General features: G+C 43.9%; 1 protein-coding gene across 1 annotated transcript in view; it reads left to right on the top strand.

Moving 5' to 3' along the window:
- LOC126481559 (uncharacterized) overlaps positions 1 to 17,772 on the top strand; it is a 44,442-nt gene that overhangs the window by 16,309 nt on the left and 10,361 nt on the right. The window contains exons 3-4 of the mRNA XM_050105401.1: positions 6,486 to 7,154; positions 12,619 to 12,826. Of these exons, the coding sequence (XP_049961358.1) occupies positions 6,486 to 7,154; positions 12,619 to 12,826 (877 nt within the window). The remainder of the gene's footprint in view (positions 1 to 6,485; positions 7,155 to 12,618; positions 12,827 to 17,772) is intronic.

Below are 17,772 nucleotides of genomic sequence, written 5' to 3' on the forward strand. Positions count from 1 at the left end.
AACACCGCTGTGCCTCTTAAAATCGTTGGAAGACTGGGACATTTCCCGAGGTCTCCACCAAACTCATAGATGATGGACATATGAGATAATGCGGAACCGTGATTTATCGCTGAATGCAGTTTGGTGTTTCACGGTCACTTCACCATTCCAAACGCAGGCTTTTGTGTTATATTAACGGCAGGATATGAATGGGACGGTTATTTCCTAATCTTGTAGCTCGTGGCCTCTGACCGATGGTGTGGGATGGCACATAATGGTTGCAAGGATTCCATTACTTGTTCTCGGATGGCACGCGCTGATGTGAAGGTGTAGGAATACGGCTATCCTCTGTTGTGGTGGTCAGACGTGTTCGACCGGAATTTTGATTAATAGTATGCCTGCCTTCGACTTCTCATGTATTCTAGCACTGGGCCAATGTGACATTCGAATGCACCAAAAATTTCATTGTTGCTGATTCTACCAACTGGTCAAGTGGAGACTCATAACAAGACCATTTTCAAACGCTGTCAGGTGTTGATAACGCTGTCTCACACGAGTATGGTACATATCTACGGCATTCACTATGATCACTCAACATCTGACGAAATTCAAGCCCCTTATGTACGTTAATAGGCATGGTAACAACACTGAATACGAACAACACTCATGCACTCTGAGGGACATTCTACCTATCACAGAGAATTGTGACTCTTCATCATTTACATACCAGCCAATGGTCCGTACGTGTACGAAGTTACATTGACAACCGACCATGTCTTCTGCGTACATCAGGTTTTTATTAGGTAGCGCATGTGACCCTGCTTACTCTCTTCTGCACTGCCAGACTGACGATTCTCAGTACCTCAGAATGTGTCCTGTCACCTATCTCTTCCTTTAGTAATGTTGTGATGTAGTAAAGTTGTGATATATATATTTCTCGCAATTCGATTTAGTTGCCTATAATCTTAGACATTCTTCTGTAGCGTCACTATTAACAGCTTGTATGCTTGTCATGTCTGAACTGCTTATCGTTGAAGTTTCACATTCGTATCAGGTTACGTTCGAAACAAATACCTTGAGAAAGGACTTATTTAAATTTGTATCTGAAGCTAATAATTTTCTCTTTTTCAGGAAAATTCTTTTTGCTGCTACCAGTCTGTATTTTATGTCCCCTCTACTTTGGCCATTGTCAGTTAAATTGCTGCCTAAACACCAAAACTCATCTAATACTTACAATATCTCAGTACCTAATCTAGTTTCCTCAGTATAACCTAATTTAGTTCATCTACATTCCATTACGTTTATTTCACTTCTGTTCATGTTTATCTGGCAATCTCTTTTCAAGGCGCTATCCATTTCACTCAAGTAATCTTTAAAGTCCTTTGCCTTCTCTGACTATTACAATGTCATCGGCGAACAGCAAAATTTTTGTTTTTTTATCGTTAGTTCCCTTTTAAAATTTTCTCGTGTTCCTTTACAGCATGCTGTATGCACATTTTGAATAATATCGGGAACAGGATATAACCCTACCTCCCTCCATTCTTTTTTCGTGTCCTACTCTTACAGCTACAATGTGATTTCTATTAAATTTTTAGACAATCTTTTTCTTCCTGTATTTTATCCCTGATACCTTCAGGATTGGTACTATACTGTAGTATTGGTCGCAACAGCTTCTTTTATGCTCTTTCCTTTACAGATGCAGTCATTTTCTCAGATTCCTTGTAAGGAATTTAATGCTATTCTTGTATTCTCCTTCGCTAATACTTTGACGTGTGACCCAATTTTATATGGCTTAATTATATGGCGTGACTTGCTGAAGAAATTCATAACCAATCTTGTAATCGGATACTATCGAGTTCTTTCTCTTTGTTATAAGCATCATCTCGGAAATATTATGGCACTTTGCGCCATTTTAAATTCCAGCATTTTCAATGGCTTTTACTGCAAAATTACCGCCAGCTGCAAGAGGAACTCATAATGTGTTTCAGTCTGAGTTTGTGATTCTTTCGCTGCAAACTATGAAACTGCACCCATAACTATTATATTATTATTGGTCGCTGCCTGATTTTCTTGCAAATAGAACCGGATGGGCTGTGTAATTCATTATTTTGTTTATAACGACGTTTCGGCTGCTGCCATCGCAGACCAATACTTGGATCTCGTAAACACAGTTCAGTGACAGCAGGAGTAAATAGGAGTAAAATCTGTGCCTAAGTACGGAGTGGTTATTGTAGTGTTTCCCCTATCAGCTGCATGCGATAGACGTTCGAGCGAATGGTAGATCGGCGTTTAGTCTAGATTCTCGATGTCAGAAAACTACGTAGCAGCTACCCGTGTGGTTTGAGGAACACTATCTTTTACTCCTTTGCATCAGTCTCCAGGCGGCATTGGTGTAATTAGCTGCATTTTCTCTCTCATTTCAGTCTTTTCGCCTCAGAGTAAGAGCAACGCCTAACATCCTCAGTTACGTCTTATATAAAGACATGCAACCCCAGCTACATCCAAAAGATGTAAATTATCAAGTAGCAGTTTGTAGTAGGCTACAACGGACGTCTTAAATTTTATAGTTTCCGAATTATGACTCCGATCCGTTTCCGATGGAACCCCTTATCGTTTTCTGTGGCGTTTGGGAGAGAGTCTTCTACGACTTAACGTGTGTGGAACTTTATCAAAATGCAACAATGCAACACGCCGTTAGGACAAAGAGGTCTCAAAAACCTGCTCCCCAGTGTACCAAATGCAAGCCAACGTGTAACTTAGAGTGTGTTTGCCTATGCCCTTGAAATAGAGTTTGTAGTTGACGTCCTTCTTACGCTAATGTTTTGCTGCCACTGTTGCTGAACTTCGTTTTGCGAGTGTTGGATTTTGATTTGGTGTGGCAGTAGGTGGAGCGTCGTTGTAAATAATATATTCATCTCACAGCTTCCTAGACGGCTTTATTCGCAAAAAAACTGCAAACCATCATTTGCCTTAGTACACTCTAAAACAAAGGAAAAGAAAACGACACACCACGAAGGAATGAGATGGAAATCGATAGATGTGACGTACATGTGAAGGCAAACAAATGATTACAATTTCGGAAAAAATGGGTAATTTAATGAAGGAAAATAGCTTTACAAATCGAGCAAGTCAGTAACGCGTTGGTTCAATTCTGGTCCTTATGCAAGCAGTTATTCGGTTTGGCATTGATTGTTGGATGTCCTTCTCAGAGATATCGTGCCAAATTATATCGAAGTGGCACGTTATAAAATCAATATTGTAAGCTCATAGGGGAGAGCTGCTCATCGTGCTCCAGAAGTGCTCAGTTGCTGAGAAATTTGGAAACCTTGATGGCCAAGGTGGGTTTGGCAAGCACAAAGATAAGCAGCAGAAACTCTTACGGAGAGCGGGCGGACATTATCTTTCTGAAATGTAAACCATCAGAGGCAACAAAACGGGGTGTAGAATATCGCAGACGTACCACTGTGCTGTAACGATGCCGCGGATAACGACCAAAGGGGTCCTACTATGAAATGAAGTGGCATCCCAGACCATCACTCTTGGTTGGCAAGCCGTATGACCCGCGGCAGTCAGGTTGGTATCTCAACGCTGTCCGGAGCGTCTCCAGACAACTCTTCGCTGGTCACCAGGATTCAATTCGAAGCGAGATTCATCACTGAAAATAGTTCTACGTCAGTCAATGAAATTCCATGCCAAATGTGTCAGGCATCTGCCAGACACCACAGCATACCGACTTGTAAGTGTAGAGAGGTCGATGGTAGTTGGCGCAAGAGGCGCCGTGAGCTCGGGCCTCTGTCTGCGAGGCGCCTATTAACTGTCCTTGTAGTCACTGAAGCACCAGTCGCACGTCAGATCGAACATAGTGATGAATCCTGGGCTGTGAGTGCCTCTCTGACGTTTTCTCGGTCCTCTCGTTTATCTACATCTATATGGATACTCTGCAAGTCACATTTAAGTGCCTGGCAGAGGGTTCATCGAACCACCTTCACAATTCTCTATTATTCCAATATCGTATAGCACGTGGAAAGAATGAACACCTATATCTTTCCGTACGAGATCTGATTTCCCTTATTTTGTCGTGGTGATCGTTTCTCCCTATGTAGGTCGGTGTCAACAAAATATTTTCGCATTCGGAGGAGGAAGTTGGTGATTGGAATTTCGTGGGAAGATTCCGTCGCAACGAAGAACGCTTTAATGATTTCCAGCCCAGATCCTGTATCATTTCTCTGACTCTCTGTCTCATATTTCGCGATAATACAAAACGTGCTGCCTTTCTTTGAACTTTTTCGGTGTACTCCGTCAGTCCCATCTGGTAAGGATTCCACACCGCGCAGCAGTATTCTAAAAGAGGACGGACAAGCATAGTGTAGGCAGTCACCGTAGTATGTCTGTTACATTTTCTAAGTGTCCTGCCAATAAAACGCAGTCTTTGGTTAGCCTTCCCTACTACATTTTCTATGTGTTCCTTCCAATTTAAGTTGTTCGTAATTGTAATACCTAGGTATTTAGTAGAATTTATGGCTTTTAGATTAGACTGATTTATCGTATAATCGAAGTTTAACGAGTTCCTTTTAGCACCCATGTGGATGACCTCACTCTTTTCGTTATTTAGGTTCAACTGCCACTTTTCGCACCATTCAGATATCTTTTCTAAATTGTTTTGTAGTTTGTTTTGATCTTCCGAAGACTTTGTTAGTCGATAAACGACAGCGTCATTTGCAAACAACCGAAGACGGCTGCTCAGATTGTCTCCAAAATCATTTATATAGATAAGGAACAACAGAGGGCCTATAACACTACCTTGGGGAACGCCAGAAATCACTTCTGTTTTACTCGATGACTTTCCATCAATTACTACGAACTGTGACCTCTCTGACAGGAAATAACAAATCCAGTCACATAACTGAGAGGATATTCAGAAGCATGCAATTTCACTACGAGCCGCTTGTGTTCTGTCACCTCTGTAGGTCAACCGCTTCCTTCTTGACACTGTCTTTGACCATAGTTCACCAGTTAATGGAAACATGACCTAAAAGTGGCTTCACTCCTATTCAAATGTCGATCGAATCGCTGATTGCTACAATCGGCTTCTTTGAGCCCAACTACACGTCCTGTCTCAAATGCTGACATCAACGCATATTGTTCGCGTTCCTGTCTGTGGGGCATAGTTACTGCCCAGCTGAATGCACGGAAAAAAATTCACAAAGCTTTTAATTTCCTGGTAACAACATCCCCCCTGTTTACCGTCCTTGCCAAATGCGTAGCGAAACTGCGCTGCAGCGTCACGCTTTCACCCAACGGCTGCCAAAGTTTAAAAGTTTTAATATCAATATTTTGCCAATATACATAACACCTTCGTGGTACGTCCTTTGTGTAATACAGCCGCTGTTTACTTACAAGGGGACGGCGCGACCGTGGGGTCGGGGATTTGTCCGTAATTTTGTGTGGTGAAAGAGGACCCCTAACACCTCACGTGGTTAAAGTATTAGGACGCACTACTCGGTAAATCCCGAGAAAAATCGATCTAAAGTTTCCTAGGTGCTTTATGAATGTAAAATGTTAGTCCACTGCTGAGCTGCCGCCGGGCCTACATGTTTAGCGCTCGGACCCTTACGCCAAAGGTCTCGTGTTCGATTCCTCCTCTGGCACTTACTTTTATTTCTTCTGTTGCTTGCAAAATTGCAGGGCATTGTTACAGGAAGATTGTACAAAAATTCATTCTATAATTCACCATCAATTATCGTCACCAATATTCTGAGACATGATTCAATATGCCTGGTTTGCCTCAAAATTGTCAGAAACTCGAAACATTTTCGTAAATGTTAATGGGCCATGTTTTTGTACAGATTTATTGCAAACGCCCTGTGATTGTAAAAAATCCGCTTTTATATGTTGCGCAAGATGTCGCAAAAATTATTGCTTTGTTTGTTTTTACGATAATTACCACTGCGGTTCTTGTTTATAATTATTATATGTATAAAAATTGAATGTTTTCCAGTCGACTTTGTTATTCTGATTAAAAAGGCAATGTTTCTCCTAGTACACTTTACAATGAAAAATGGAAAACCCACCGCCGTGAATTGTGTTGTTGGACAAAAAGAAAATAATTTTTATTCAATAATGAAACTACTTTGTTAAAGATAATGTAGGTTTGGGAAACTTTCTGAATAATTGGTGGCATAACCAAAGAAAATGAAACAGAAGAAAAAAAAAGTGCCAGAGGAGGAATCGAACACGAGACCTGTGGCCTGAGAATCCTAGCCCTAAACACCTAGGCCAGACGGCGGCTCGGAAGTGTACTAACATTTTATACTCATAAGGCACCTAAAAAACTTTGGATCTATTTTTCCCGTGTTTTTCCGGGTAGTGCGTCCTAATATTTTAACCACGTGATGTGTTAGGGGTCCTCTTTCACCACACAAAATTGCGGACAAATCCCCGACCCCACGGTCGTGCCGTCTCCTTGTTAGAGGTGACAGTGTTCTTAAGGACTCTGCGCCCTGCAGGTGGAGCGTCTGGAGACGTACCTGCGCCGGTGCCGCAGCTTCGGCTCGGTGAACACGGAGGAGCTGGTGGAGCGGCTGGCGGCGCAGAGCCGCTCGCACTCGCCGTCGCACTCGCCGGCGTCGTCGTCGGACGAGGAGAGCGACGACTCGTGGGACATGGGCGGCGTCGACAACCCGGTGAGGCCGGGCGAGGGCCCGCCGCTGTCGCCGACGCACCGGCTCAGCGGCAAGCGGCGCCGGCTGGGCGTGGCGCTGCCCCGGGGCTCGCTGCCGTCCGAGGAGCAGCCGTGGTTCCACAGCCAGCGCGAGCCGAGGGAGGCCTCCGACTCGCCGTCCGCCTTCTTCGCGGACAACGACCGCCGCCCCGAGGAGTCCGACACCGAGTCCGGCCTGCGGGAGGTCAGGAAGGAGCTGCAGTCCATCGTCTACGACTTCAACGTGTACGGCAGCAAGGAGAACAAGTCCAGGACCGACATGGAGATACTGCCCACCAAGCCCATCACTCAGGAGCGCAAGAAGAAGATATCGATCAAGAGCATCACCCCGCCCCCGTCGCCAGAGCTGACTGACCACGAAGAGGAGCCTATCAAGAATGGCGAGGTCAACACTCGCACTGAGGTCGTCTCAAAGATACTGAACGGCTACGACAAGGTCATCGCCTCAGCCACGGTAAGTGAATGGTAGATTAGTTTAGTGCGTTATTTAGTGATACACCTTAATCAGAAAGGCCTGTATTTTCGAGAAGAGCAAGCGCGAAGTGCTAGATCAAAAGAATAGGGTCGATGGGGACAGTTATGTTTATTTTTGGCCCAACTTGGGGCACTTTTTTGGCCGGCGGAGAGGATGGTGTCTTCCACTGAGAAGATGGCTGATTTCTTTCACGGTCATAGCTGGACATGCATAATCCGTTGACAGTTATGATCTTTGATAGCAAATCTAGATCATCTCGAACTGTTGTCTGCAGTTCCACGCGCGCCTACACGCTCGCACACCTGTTCGCTAGTCGGTGTTAAAACGCTGAGGAGTGAACATAGCTACGATTCCTCATGTTCAGTTCATCAGCTGTAACGCAATGACATGTCCCTTCGAAATTCTACGGTTTCCACAAACATCATGGATCGTCTGCCTACAATTCAGAATTATGTTTGACGATGTTAGGCTCGAATTTTCGTTATCTTCCACGCATTCCGGCCATATTTAAATCGCTTAAACCACTCACATGTTCTTGTCTTACTCAAAGAATGCTCACCAAAAACCTTCCTTAAAACGCGGTGGGTTTCAGCTGCAGATTTATGAAGCCTGAAACAAAGCTTAACACTGAAACTGGTAATTGCCTGTGACTGAATTAGAGAGTCACGTAGAACATTACTTCCTCTTTCATAGATTTTGCTACATAAAGACGACGAGGAAATCAGAGACATTTTAACCCATACGGAGGTTTACCGTCGGGCGTCCTTGCCTACCATCATTTGAGGTCGGAAGAGGAAAGGCTGCAAATGATAGCGTTACTAGAAGTACCGTCTCCCACACCCCTTAAGGTGGCTTGCGGAATATAAATATCGATATAGGTATATTACGTGGTGAGTTTGAAACGGGGCCGCTGTTTCGCCTGATTTCACTGCGCTGCTAAAGTAATACCACGCAATATCACTGTCTATTGACGGACAGCTTGTCTGGCATAGCAGTAACAGATTATGCACACAAACTCTCCTTGTGAAACAGGCTGTTGCGAAAACCATATCAAAATCTCTACAGCAGTTTCTGTGATTAGTCTTTACAAACAGAGAAACGTAGCGGAGGGCATTAATTTATATATGTATAGAATGTTAAATAGCTCTTGTTGAAATTTAAATGCTGTATTCCGAGATTTGGTTCTAAATGGTTCAAATGGCTCTGAGCACTATGGGACTTAACTTCTGAGGTCATCAGTCCCCTAGAACTTAGAACTACTTAAACGTAACTAACCTAAGGACATCACACACATCCATGCCCGAGGCAGGATTCGAACCTGCGACGGTAGCGGTCGCGCGGTTCCAGACTGTAGCGCCTAGACGATCGGCCACAACGACCGGCATTCCGAGATTTACTTCGTTTACTATCACCATATATCCAATTTTTATAATAGCCTGTAACAGGAAATACTAAGCTCCTGACCCATTTTAACTGTGATTTCCTCTATAAGACATTTGCACTCGCAACCGGGTCCCTGATTCTTTGATAACATGTTATTTCCAGCCTCGTAAGGTAAGTCAGACGTGCGCAATATTCAGCAACCTCGTGTAGCACAATTGTCTGAATAATAATCTGACAGCTTGTTATCAAATTTAATTGTCTATTCACAGAAGTTTCATCTTGTAGCATACTTTTCAGAGCATGTTTGTAGATTTACAGTTTATACAGACTGCACTCACAAGTTCAATGGATGGATGAGTACTATAAGTACGAATCCAATTACTTTAAAGTTAACAGCAGCGTCTTATCCATTCACTCCAGGGCCTAAAAACCATTGTGCCTATGATTAATTGGTTGGTTGGTTGATTCGGGGGAGGGGACCAAACAGTAAGGTTATCGATCCCATCGGATGAGGGAAGGATGGTGTAGTAAACCGGTCGTGCCCTTTCAAGGAACCATCACGGCATTTGGCTCAAGCAATTTAGGGTAATCACGAAAAACCTAGATCAGGATAACCGGACACGGCTTTGAACCTCATCTTCGCATATGCGAGTCCACTGCGCCACAACGCTCGGTTATGATTAATTGAAATTCAGTTCGATAATTAGTAGGAGATGTGATATGTTACGTTTATTATTGTGAAAGTTAGCAACTGTCATATTTTTAAGTCAGATGCTGCAAACAATTTAAAATACACTGTCTGATAAAAGGATGAAGCACCCAGAAAAGGAGACGAGAACGAAATGAAAATTCACGAGTTGAGAGGTATGCGATAGCATTTTAGTAATTATGGTATCGAGGCAAATTTACAAAGAGCTTGGCAGTATGAGCCCACTTACCAGTACGATGTTGCACCCCCTTTGACCTGGATGAATGCAATGGTCTAAAAAACAAGAAGATGTATCATCTCATCTGATGACCTGGCGTACAGCTGTTGTAAATTGTCCTTGGTATCGTGGGTACTGGCACTGGGATGGAGTTGATGCCCAAGATGGTTGTACACATGTTCTATCGGGGGCAGATGTGGAGATCTAGCTCAGAATCACGCAGACAGTACATAGAGCCGCGTGCGATGTGTGGACGAACATTGTCTTGTAGAAAAATGGTACCACGATAATACCATGAGAGGTAATACACTAGAATGCAGGATGTTCGTGACATAGCGTTGCGCCGTCAAAGTTCCCTAAGTCAGTACCAGCCGTGACCTGAAGCCATCTGGCTTCCAACACCGTGGCGCGAAGATTAACATTGCTGCGCCTGTCCAAAACTTTGGAAGAATAGGACCTCTTACCACGCCACCTCCATACTAGCTGACAACGACAGTCCGAGGTAGTGCAGAACCGCGATTCATCGCTGACCACAAAGCGACGTCATTCACCAGCATTCCAAGCTTCCCCGTCGCGGCAACAGTCTAAACGAAGCCGTTTGTGTTGTGCTGTTAACGGCAGCTAACGCGTGGGGCAGTAATGAAATTGTCTGGTTGTTTCTAGTCTCCGTCCAATGGTACAGAATGATACAAACGTTCCAAGGAGATCATTATACGTTCTCGGATGGCAGATGCAGATACGAACGGGGATGGTTCAAATGGCTCTGAGCTCTTTGGGACTTAACATCGGAGGTCATCAGTCCCCTAGAACTTAGAATTACTTAAACCTAACTAACCTTAGGACATCACACACATCCATGCCTGAGGCAGGATTCGAACCTGCGACCGTAGCGGTCACATAGCTCCAGACTTAAGCGCGTGGAACCGCTTGGCCACCATGGCCGGCGAACGGGGATGGAACTTGCTTGGTGCACAATACAGTGATCCTCCATTAAGATGGTAAGGCCAGAACCTTGACGACGAGGATGCTTGCCTCGTGTTTCCAGGCTGTCCAAAGTCTGGTCACTGTCACAAAGCTAGACACTGCACTATTTCACCAGCCAGCCAAATAGAGACCCACAATGAGGCTTTTTCAATCTCTGGCAGCTGCTGACAGCGTGGTCTCAAACGAGTACGGCCGGCTGCTGTGACCGAGCGGTTCTACGCGCTTCAGTCCGGAACCACGCGGCTGCTACGGTCCCAGGTTCGGATCCTGCCTCGGGCATGGATGTGTGTGATGTCCTTAGGTTAGTTAGGTTTAGGTAGTTCTAAATCAGATGTTAAGTCCCATAGTGCTTAGAGCCATCTGAATTTGAAACGAGTACGTGGGATCTCCGTTTCCTTCACAGTGTTCACTAAATACTTGAAGTTGTTCAGGCATGTCATTTACCCTGCTGGACGAGGTAACGACACTAAACAGGAGCAACACTAATGCACTCTGGTGGCCGTTCTACCCCTAAAATAGTGTGACAACTGTAATGCCAACCGAAGGTTTGTACATGTAAGAAGTTACATTGAAGTACATGTCTTCTGGGCGCCTAACTTTATTTGCCTGGAAGATTGCATAATTAAATTAAATAAACGATAGTAATTTTCTTCATTGGGGTACACCAGCCGTGTTGATGTTGTGGTCTTTAGCCCCAAGGTTGGTCTGATGCTGCTCTCCATGCTGCTCAATCCTGTGCAAGCCTCTCCATCTATGAATAACTACTGCAATTTTACGTCCTTTTTAATGTGCTTACTGTATTCATGTCCTGGTCTCCCTCTATTACTTTTACCTCTGGCACTTACCACCAGTACTAAATTTGTAATCCCATGATGCGTCAGAATGTGTCCTGTCAACCGATCGCTTCTTCTAGTCAGGTTGTGCCATAAATTAATTTTCTTCCGAAATCTATTTAGTACCTCCTCATCAGTTACGTGACGTACCCATCTAACCTTCAGCATTCTTCTGTAGCACCACATTTCAAAGACTCTGTTCTTTTCTTGTCTAAACTCTTTATCTTTCAAGTTTTGGTTCCATACTTCCTCTCAGAAAATACTTCCTGAAACTTAAATCTATGTTCGATGTCGACAGCTCTGTCATCTTCAGAAATGCTTTTCTTGCCATTGCCAGTCAACATTTTATATCCTATCTACATCGGCCATCATAAGTTATTTTGATGCCTGAATAACATAACTCAGATAATACTTGGTCTCCCGCTTCCTTATCTAATTCCCTCAGCATCATCTCATCTAATTCGACTATATTTCATTTCTTTGAGAATGTAAACATGGTATAGGTAGGCTGCATTCTTTTGATTATCTATGTGAATGACCAATTTCAACTTTCTGTCATTTTCAAACTCATATCTTCAGCTACCACTTCATATTACATTATAATATATCGCTGGTACATGTCAACTGAAAAATGATGCTGTAAGCTTAAGATACGTACATGAAAATGACTAGAGGTTGAAGTTGACTAATCGCATAGATAATAAAAAAAGTACAGCCTACCTGGACCATGTTTTCATTGTCAGAATACTTTGAGGCTGTGGTCCCCCACTAAAATAAAGTTTTTGATACATTCCATTACGCTTCTCTCGCTTTTGTTGATGTTCATCTTCTACACTCCTTGCAAGACGCTGCCCGTTCCATTCAATTGCTATTCAAAATTCTTTGCAGTCTATGTCGTAATTACACTGTCATCGGAAAATCTCAAAGGTTTTATTTCATCTCCTTGTACTTTAATTCCTGTTCCAATCCATATATAAGACACTTGAAGTTATTCCACTTCGGATATTTTTGACAAGTATTCTCTGTGTTACAGTTTGAACGACTGGTCGTTTAAAAGTGCATTAAGTTTCAATGTGTTGTACACTACAGTTGTTGTACACAATAACTGTAAAACTCATCGACACCTACTGTGCTTAAAAATGGCCTGTAGGTCCAAATTTAGCCGGTGGTGTAAGATTTAATAAACTGAATACTTGTGAAAAATAGCAGAGGTGGGGTAACTTCGAAATGCCTTTTAACAAGCGACAAGATGGGCAGTGATGTTGCCGGTGGAGTGGAGTCAGCTGTTGCGGTGACACGTCCCTTGTTGGTGCGCAGGCGCTGCGGAGCCCGGAGGTGGAGGCAGAGGCGGTGCTGCGGCAGCTGGGCGTGCCGACCAGCCTGTCAGAGGGCTCTCCAGCAACAGCAGGCTCCAGTAGGCGCTCCTCCATGACGCCGTCGCTCAGCGAGCTGGAGGCCGCCATCTCGGACCTGCTGGAACAGACGCAGGCCGCCGACGGCGACGACGATGACAACGGCTCTGCGGGTGAGTTCCGCAGTAGGCTGGAAAGCGGAGGCTCAGGCAAGTAGGCTGAGTTTCCCAGTCGGTGGTGACACGACTCATTACGAGACCGTAGAATTCGCTAAGCGGGCAAACTCCTAAGCAGTAGTTAGTGTGGTGAAGGCTATAGATTAACGATAAATGTAGGAACGAGTACCTTTTCATTATAGGGTGCAGACTTCACCATTCCTAACGAGCACCGTTTTTCAACACCCCTCGCAGAGGCGAGCGTAGATGCATAGACACTGAATCATGGGACTGATGAGTAGCGGTATACACCTATGCTGCTTATATATCAAACGCCACAGGGGCCACGCATCCCGCTTTTCAATGGGAAAAGGCTTTAAGTTTGGTTTTGTTAGTATGACCAACAAGTAAATGTACAGGATGGGCGTATGAGCAGGTGGTGGGCGTTATAGAATGATTAGGATTATTTTTAGATAAAGTCCACTTATTGGCGAAAGCATGTTGAAAGGGATTACACAGGCCTAGGGAGGTGAGGGTGAGACAGAGTGTAGAGTTTGGTGAAACATTGTTCGCGAAGCTACCGAAAGTGGTTGTCTGCCAAAACTAAGTCCACAGTGCCGCAACACCGGGAGAAGCGGGAGATGTTCACTGCTACAGGGCGTGCATCCGACTCGCGGGTGAGCAAGAATACAAGAGAGCGAGACCGGTGACGGGCGGCCGGGTATATTCGACGCACCACGCGGCTTCCTCCGCCCTGATTGGTCAGGACCGAGCAAACCGTGCGGGCGGCATAGAACTTTCCAGAGCTTTACCTGCTAAGCGACGCCTGGGGCGGCGTTACATGAGAGGGGTGCGTGTCCAAGGTGCCCTTCCTCGGTGCTGACTTCCTGTAACTAGACCGTGGGACGAAAGAATTTAGAGGCAGCTAACACTGCCGGCCTTGGCTTGGCCGCAATGGAAAAATGAAGTTACCGTTTGGAGGCTCATATAATAAAGTAAAACCCGTTATTGTCTGACTCATCCTTTACATAAATGAATGAGAAACTTGAGATAGTGTTATTTTTAACAATACACCAGGTGCTGACACCGACATCGACTGAAAAAACAACATGGCCAAAATCTATGTTGCCAACACAAAAATAAAGTCACCCAAACACACTGATAGCTACAAAAGAAACATGTGCGGCACAAATTACGTGATCATCGATAATTCCGTCATACTGCAACTCTCAGGTAATGAGACGTTAGGTAGTGAGGCAAGCTATATGCCATAATGGTGACGTCACTTGTAAACCATATAATCATACGCTCAATTTATTGTCCTTGTTAAAACTTTAAGAGATGTTGGTGTATGATGGAATGACAGAATACACATCAATCTTCAGACTGGTTTGATGCACCCCGCCACGAATTGTTCCCCTGTGCTAATCTTTTCATCTCAGAGTAGCAATTGCAACCTGCGTCGTTTAATATTTGCTGGACGTATTCCTATCACTGTCTTCCTCTACAGTTTTTACCCTCTACAGTTCCCTCTAATACCATGGAAGTTATTCCCTGATGTCTTAACAAATGTTCTATCATCGTGTCCCTTCTTGTCATTGTTCTCCTTTCCTTTCCTCGCCGATTCTACGGACAATCTCTTCATTCCTTACCTTATCAGTCCACCTAATTTACAACATTCTTCTCCAGCACCACATCTCAAATGCTTCGATTCCTTCCTGTTCCGGTTTCACCACAGTCTCTGCTTCACTACTATACAGTGCTGCGCTCCAAACGTTCATTATCAGAAATTTCTTCTTCAAATTGAGTCCCGTGTTTGATACTAGTATACCTGTATTTGATACTAGCAGACTTCTCTTGGCCAAAAATGTCCTTTTTTCCAGTGCTATCCTGCATCATATGTCCTTGCTTCGTCCACCATAGCTTATTTTGCTGCCTAAGTAGCAGAATTCCTTCGCTTCGTGATCCGCAGTTCTGATGTTAAGTTCCTCGCTGATCTCATTTTTGCTACTTCTCATTACTTTTGCATTTCTTTCATTTACTCTCAACCCATAATCTGAGGACAGCAATGTCCTCAGCGAATCCTATCATTGAGATCCTTTCACCCTGAATTTTAATCCCACTATGGGACCTTATACTTAACGCAAGACAGAACATGGTAGTAAAGATTGCCAATGAGGAAACAGATAAAACAGGCATTAGACTAGCAAGTAGACAAGAACGTCATTTGTTCTGTTTTTACTCTTTTCTACTATAGCTGCGACGGTTGTCTGATAGTAAAAGTTTCTTTGGTCTATCCGTGTCCTGCGTTGAGCCGGCCTCCTTTCAAACTATACAACTGTTTACATTTTTCCGATATCCTCGAACCTAAAACACAGTCCAGTCTGCTCCATACAGCCTCCGCCGCCCGTATCGATGCCGTCAATATTTATTAAATTCATTCTTAGAGGTACACGAAATGTATACACCATATAAAGTAAGTCAAGATATCCGAATACCACATTGTCACAGAAACGTCTCAGTTTTTGGCAAAGACCCTGTTATCGGTTTTGCACCAGAAGTCGGTAGTCCAATGTCGCTGAAGTTGGTGAGCTCCGCCTTTTCCTTTCCGAAAGTCTGGTAATCTTAGCTGCTGGAAACGAGAAACAATTTAATCCGATCCGAAACTATGCACATCATTGGCACCGACGTGGTCCTTCAACTGCAAAAGGCTGCGTTCCGTTTACTTGAAGGCATTCTGGGAGACTTGTTTCTTACCTGGGATGACTCCCGCTGTGGAAGACGCAGAGTGCATGCTGATACTTTTTCTCTCTTTGAGCTTCATATTCTTAATAGGCTCCACCAACCACCTAAACTGGACATTTCAACTACCAGTAACCTCATCTCTTTTGAATGCCCGGACTTGCAGGACGAGAGGAAGTCTTCGAAACAGGGCAGGCAACCACAGGCGGCTCAGGATCAGTGTCAGTCACTGTAAACGACTGGTAACTGTTTCTCAGGCAAACGAGGGGGGCTCTTCGGCTGGCTCCCCGTAAGTCTTTCGCGGTTGCCTGCCATATCTGGACCTTCCCAATCATGCATGGGTGAAGGACCCTCCTCAATGCGGGCAAAATCCGAGATGGCCACATTTGTGGATCGGTCGGTGTACTCTTAAAAAACACGTAGGAAGTCATCTGTATTACTACGTCGGGTTGCATGCAGCACAGGGCAGTAACGGCCTATGGCAAAAGCATCAAATTGCGTGATCTACATGAGTACTAACTGAAGCTATGAGCGGATAGAAACCAACTCAGCTATCGTCTGAACGCAACAGTCACAGTCCCTATTAGTTCTACGTACATACAATGGAATATACTACGAACTAAAAGGCTGCCGTACTGAAAAATACCTATCAAGAAATCTGTAACGCTGAAGTTAGGTAACGAAGTATACAAAATTCAGATTCAATTGATTTGTATCGTTCTATCTTTTTACAAATTTTTCCAGGGTTTCTACAGGTTGTGTGAGAGTACATACACAACGTCTGTTTATAAAAGAGGTTTCATCAGTGGTGGCTAGCAAATAAGATTCCAACCAGTTCAGGATTTTAACGATATAACGCTCTAACTGGTCAGTATTTGGCATGATAACCCTCACGAGGATACCACACAACTGCTTGCATACCCGGACGGAACTGACTAACGCATCACTGACTTGTTCATTTTGTGAAGTTCTTTATTTTGAAATCATCAAACTTTTCTGAAATTGTAATCATTTGTTTGCACATGTACACATCACATCTATCGATTTCCGTCCCATTCGGATAATTCTGCATGCGGGACTTTTTAAATTGCACAATACTGAAATTATGCTTGGCCCAATCAGGCAAAGATCCGTATCTACCATGTTTATACGATACCGACCATGAAGCTGTCAGCGACGATCTAAACAGCGCTGACAATCTACCGTAGCGCTACTTACAAAAACAGCAACATGCAGTGACGCAGTGGTTCGCCCTAAGCTTTGTTCGCCATTCTCTAACTACGTTTAAGACTGAAAGTTTGTCATATTACAAACCAAACATTTTTTCGCCATTGAAAAGTCACTTCCTATACGGCTTTGCATATTTCCCTTGGCAATATAAATTAATTACTTCGCCACTGAGGTTCGATTGCTGCAGGCAACATAGCCCTTGGTAAGCCAACACTCAGCACGATCTCCTCAAAATAATGGAGAGCTGTCTTTATAAGCAAACTCTTCCCCGTCTCTGGCGTCAGATACATTAATTTCCTTAGGCAATTTAATCAAAATACTGTCGTTAGCACAGGCGCCGACGAACGCTCGTAATCATTCAGAGCAACCATGACGAGAATTTTGCTACGCACATTTATCTTCTAAGCAATATAATTACTGACTCGCTATTCTTTGCCTCACTTAAGAGACATGGACGAGCCCATTCCTCAGGATCTATTGCACTCAAATTACGTCCTATTTTTCCTTTCATCGGAAATTTGTGTGCTTACGCCAACCTCGTAGAAGGTTCGAGAAGACACGTTGGAACTTCTACTGCAAACAGCTTCCGCCCACGCCATCGTCGCTGCTGTTCGCCAGTTTGTTTTCCCTCGCGCTCACAGGAAATCAGCAAACATGGCTACCATGTTCATCTTTGAATTCTGCTGTTTCGCTGTCTTCAAAACTCCATATAAATCAAACCATAGGTTAGATTTATACACGGATTGCAGCAATGATCTAGAATTTCCCACTGCATATTCACTAAAGTGAACTTACTTTATTACATAATATTAGGGTCGGTAATGAGCGTGGGCAATGCAATGAAATATCATTGACACGTCTCAAACTGTAACTCTACATTCTCTCCTATACAAAACAAACTACACCGAATTAAGTGCTCTTAAATGTTATTAATAGATCGATGGGAATAAAATCAATGAAAACGCAGTGACATCAAATTGTATTTGTGTGAC

This window comes from Schistocerca serialis, chromosome 5 (genome assembly GCF_023864345.2).
Source record: "Schistocerca serialis cubense isolate TAMUIC-IGC-003099 chromosome 5, iqSchSeri2.2, whole genome shotgun sequence".
NCBI lineage: Eukaryota > Metazoa > Arthropoda > Insecta > Orthoptera > Acrididae > Schistocerca > Schistocerca serialis.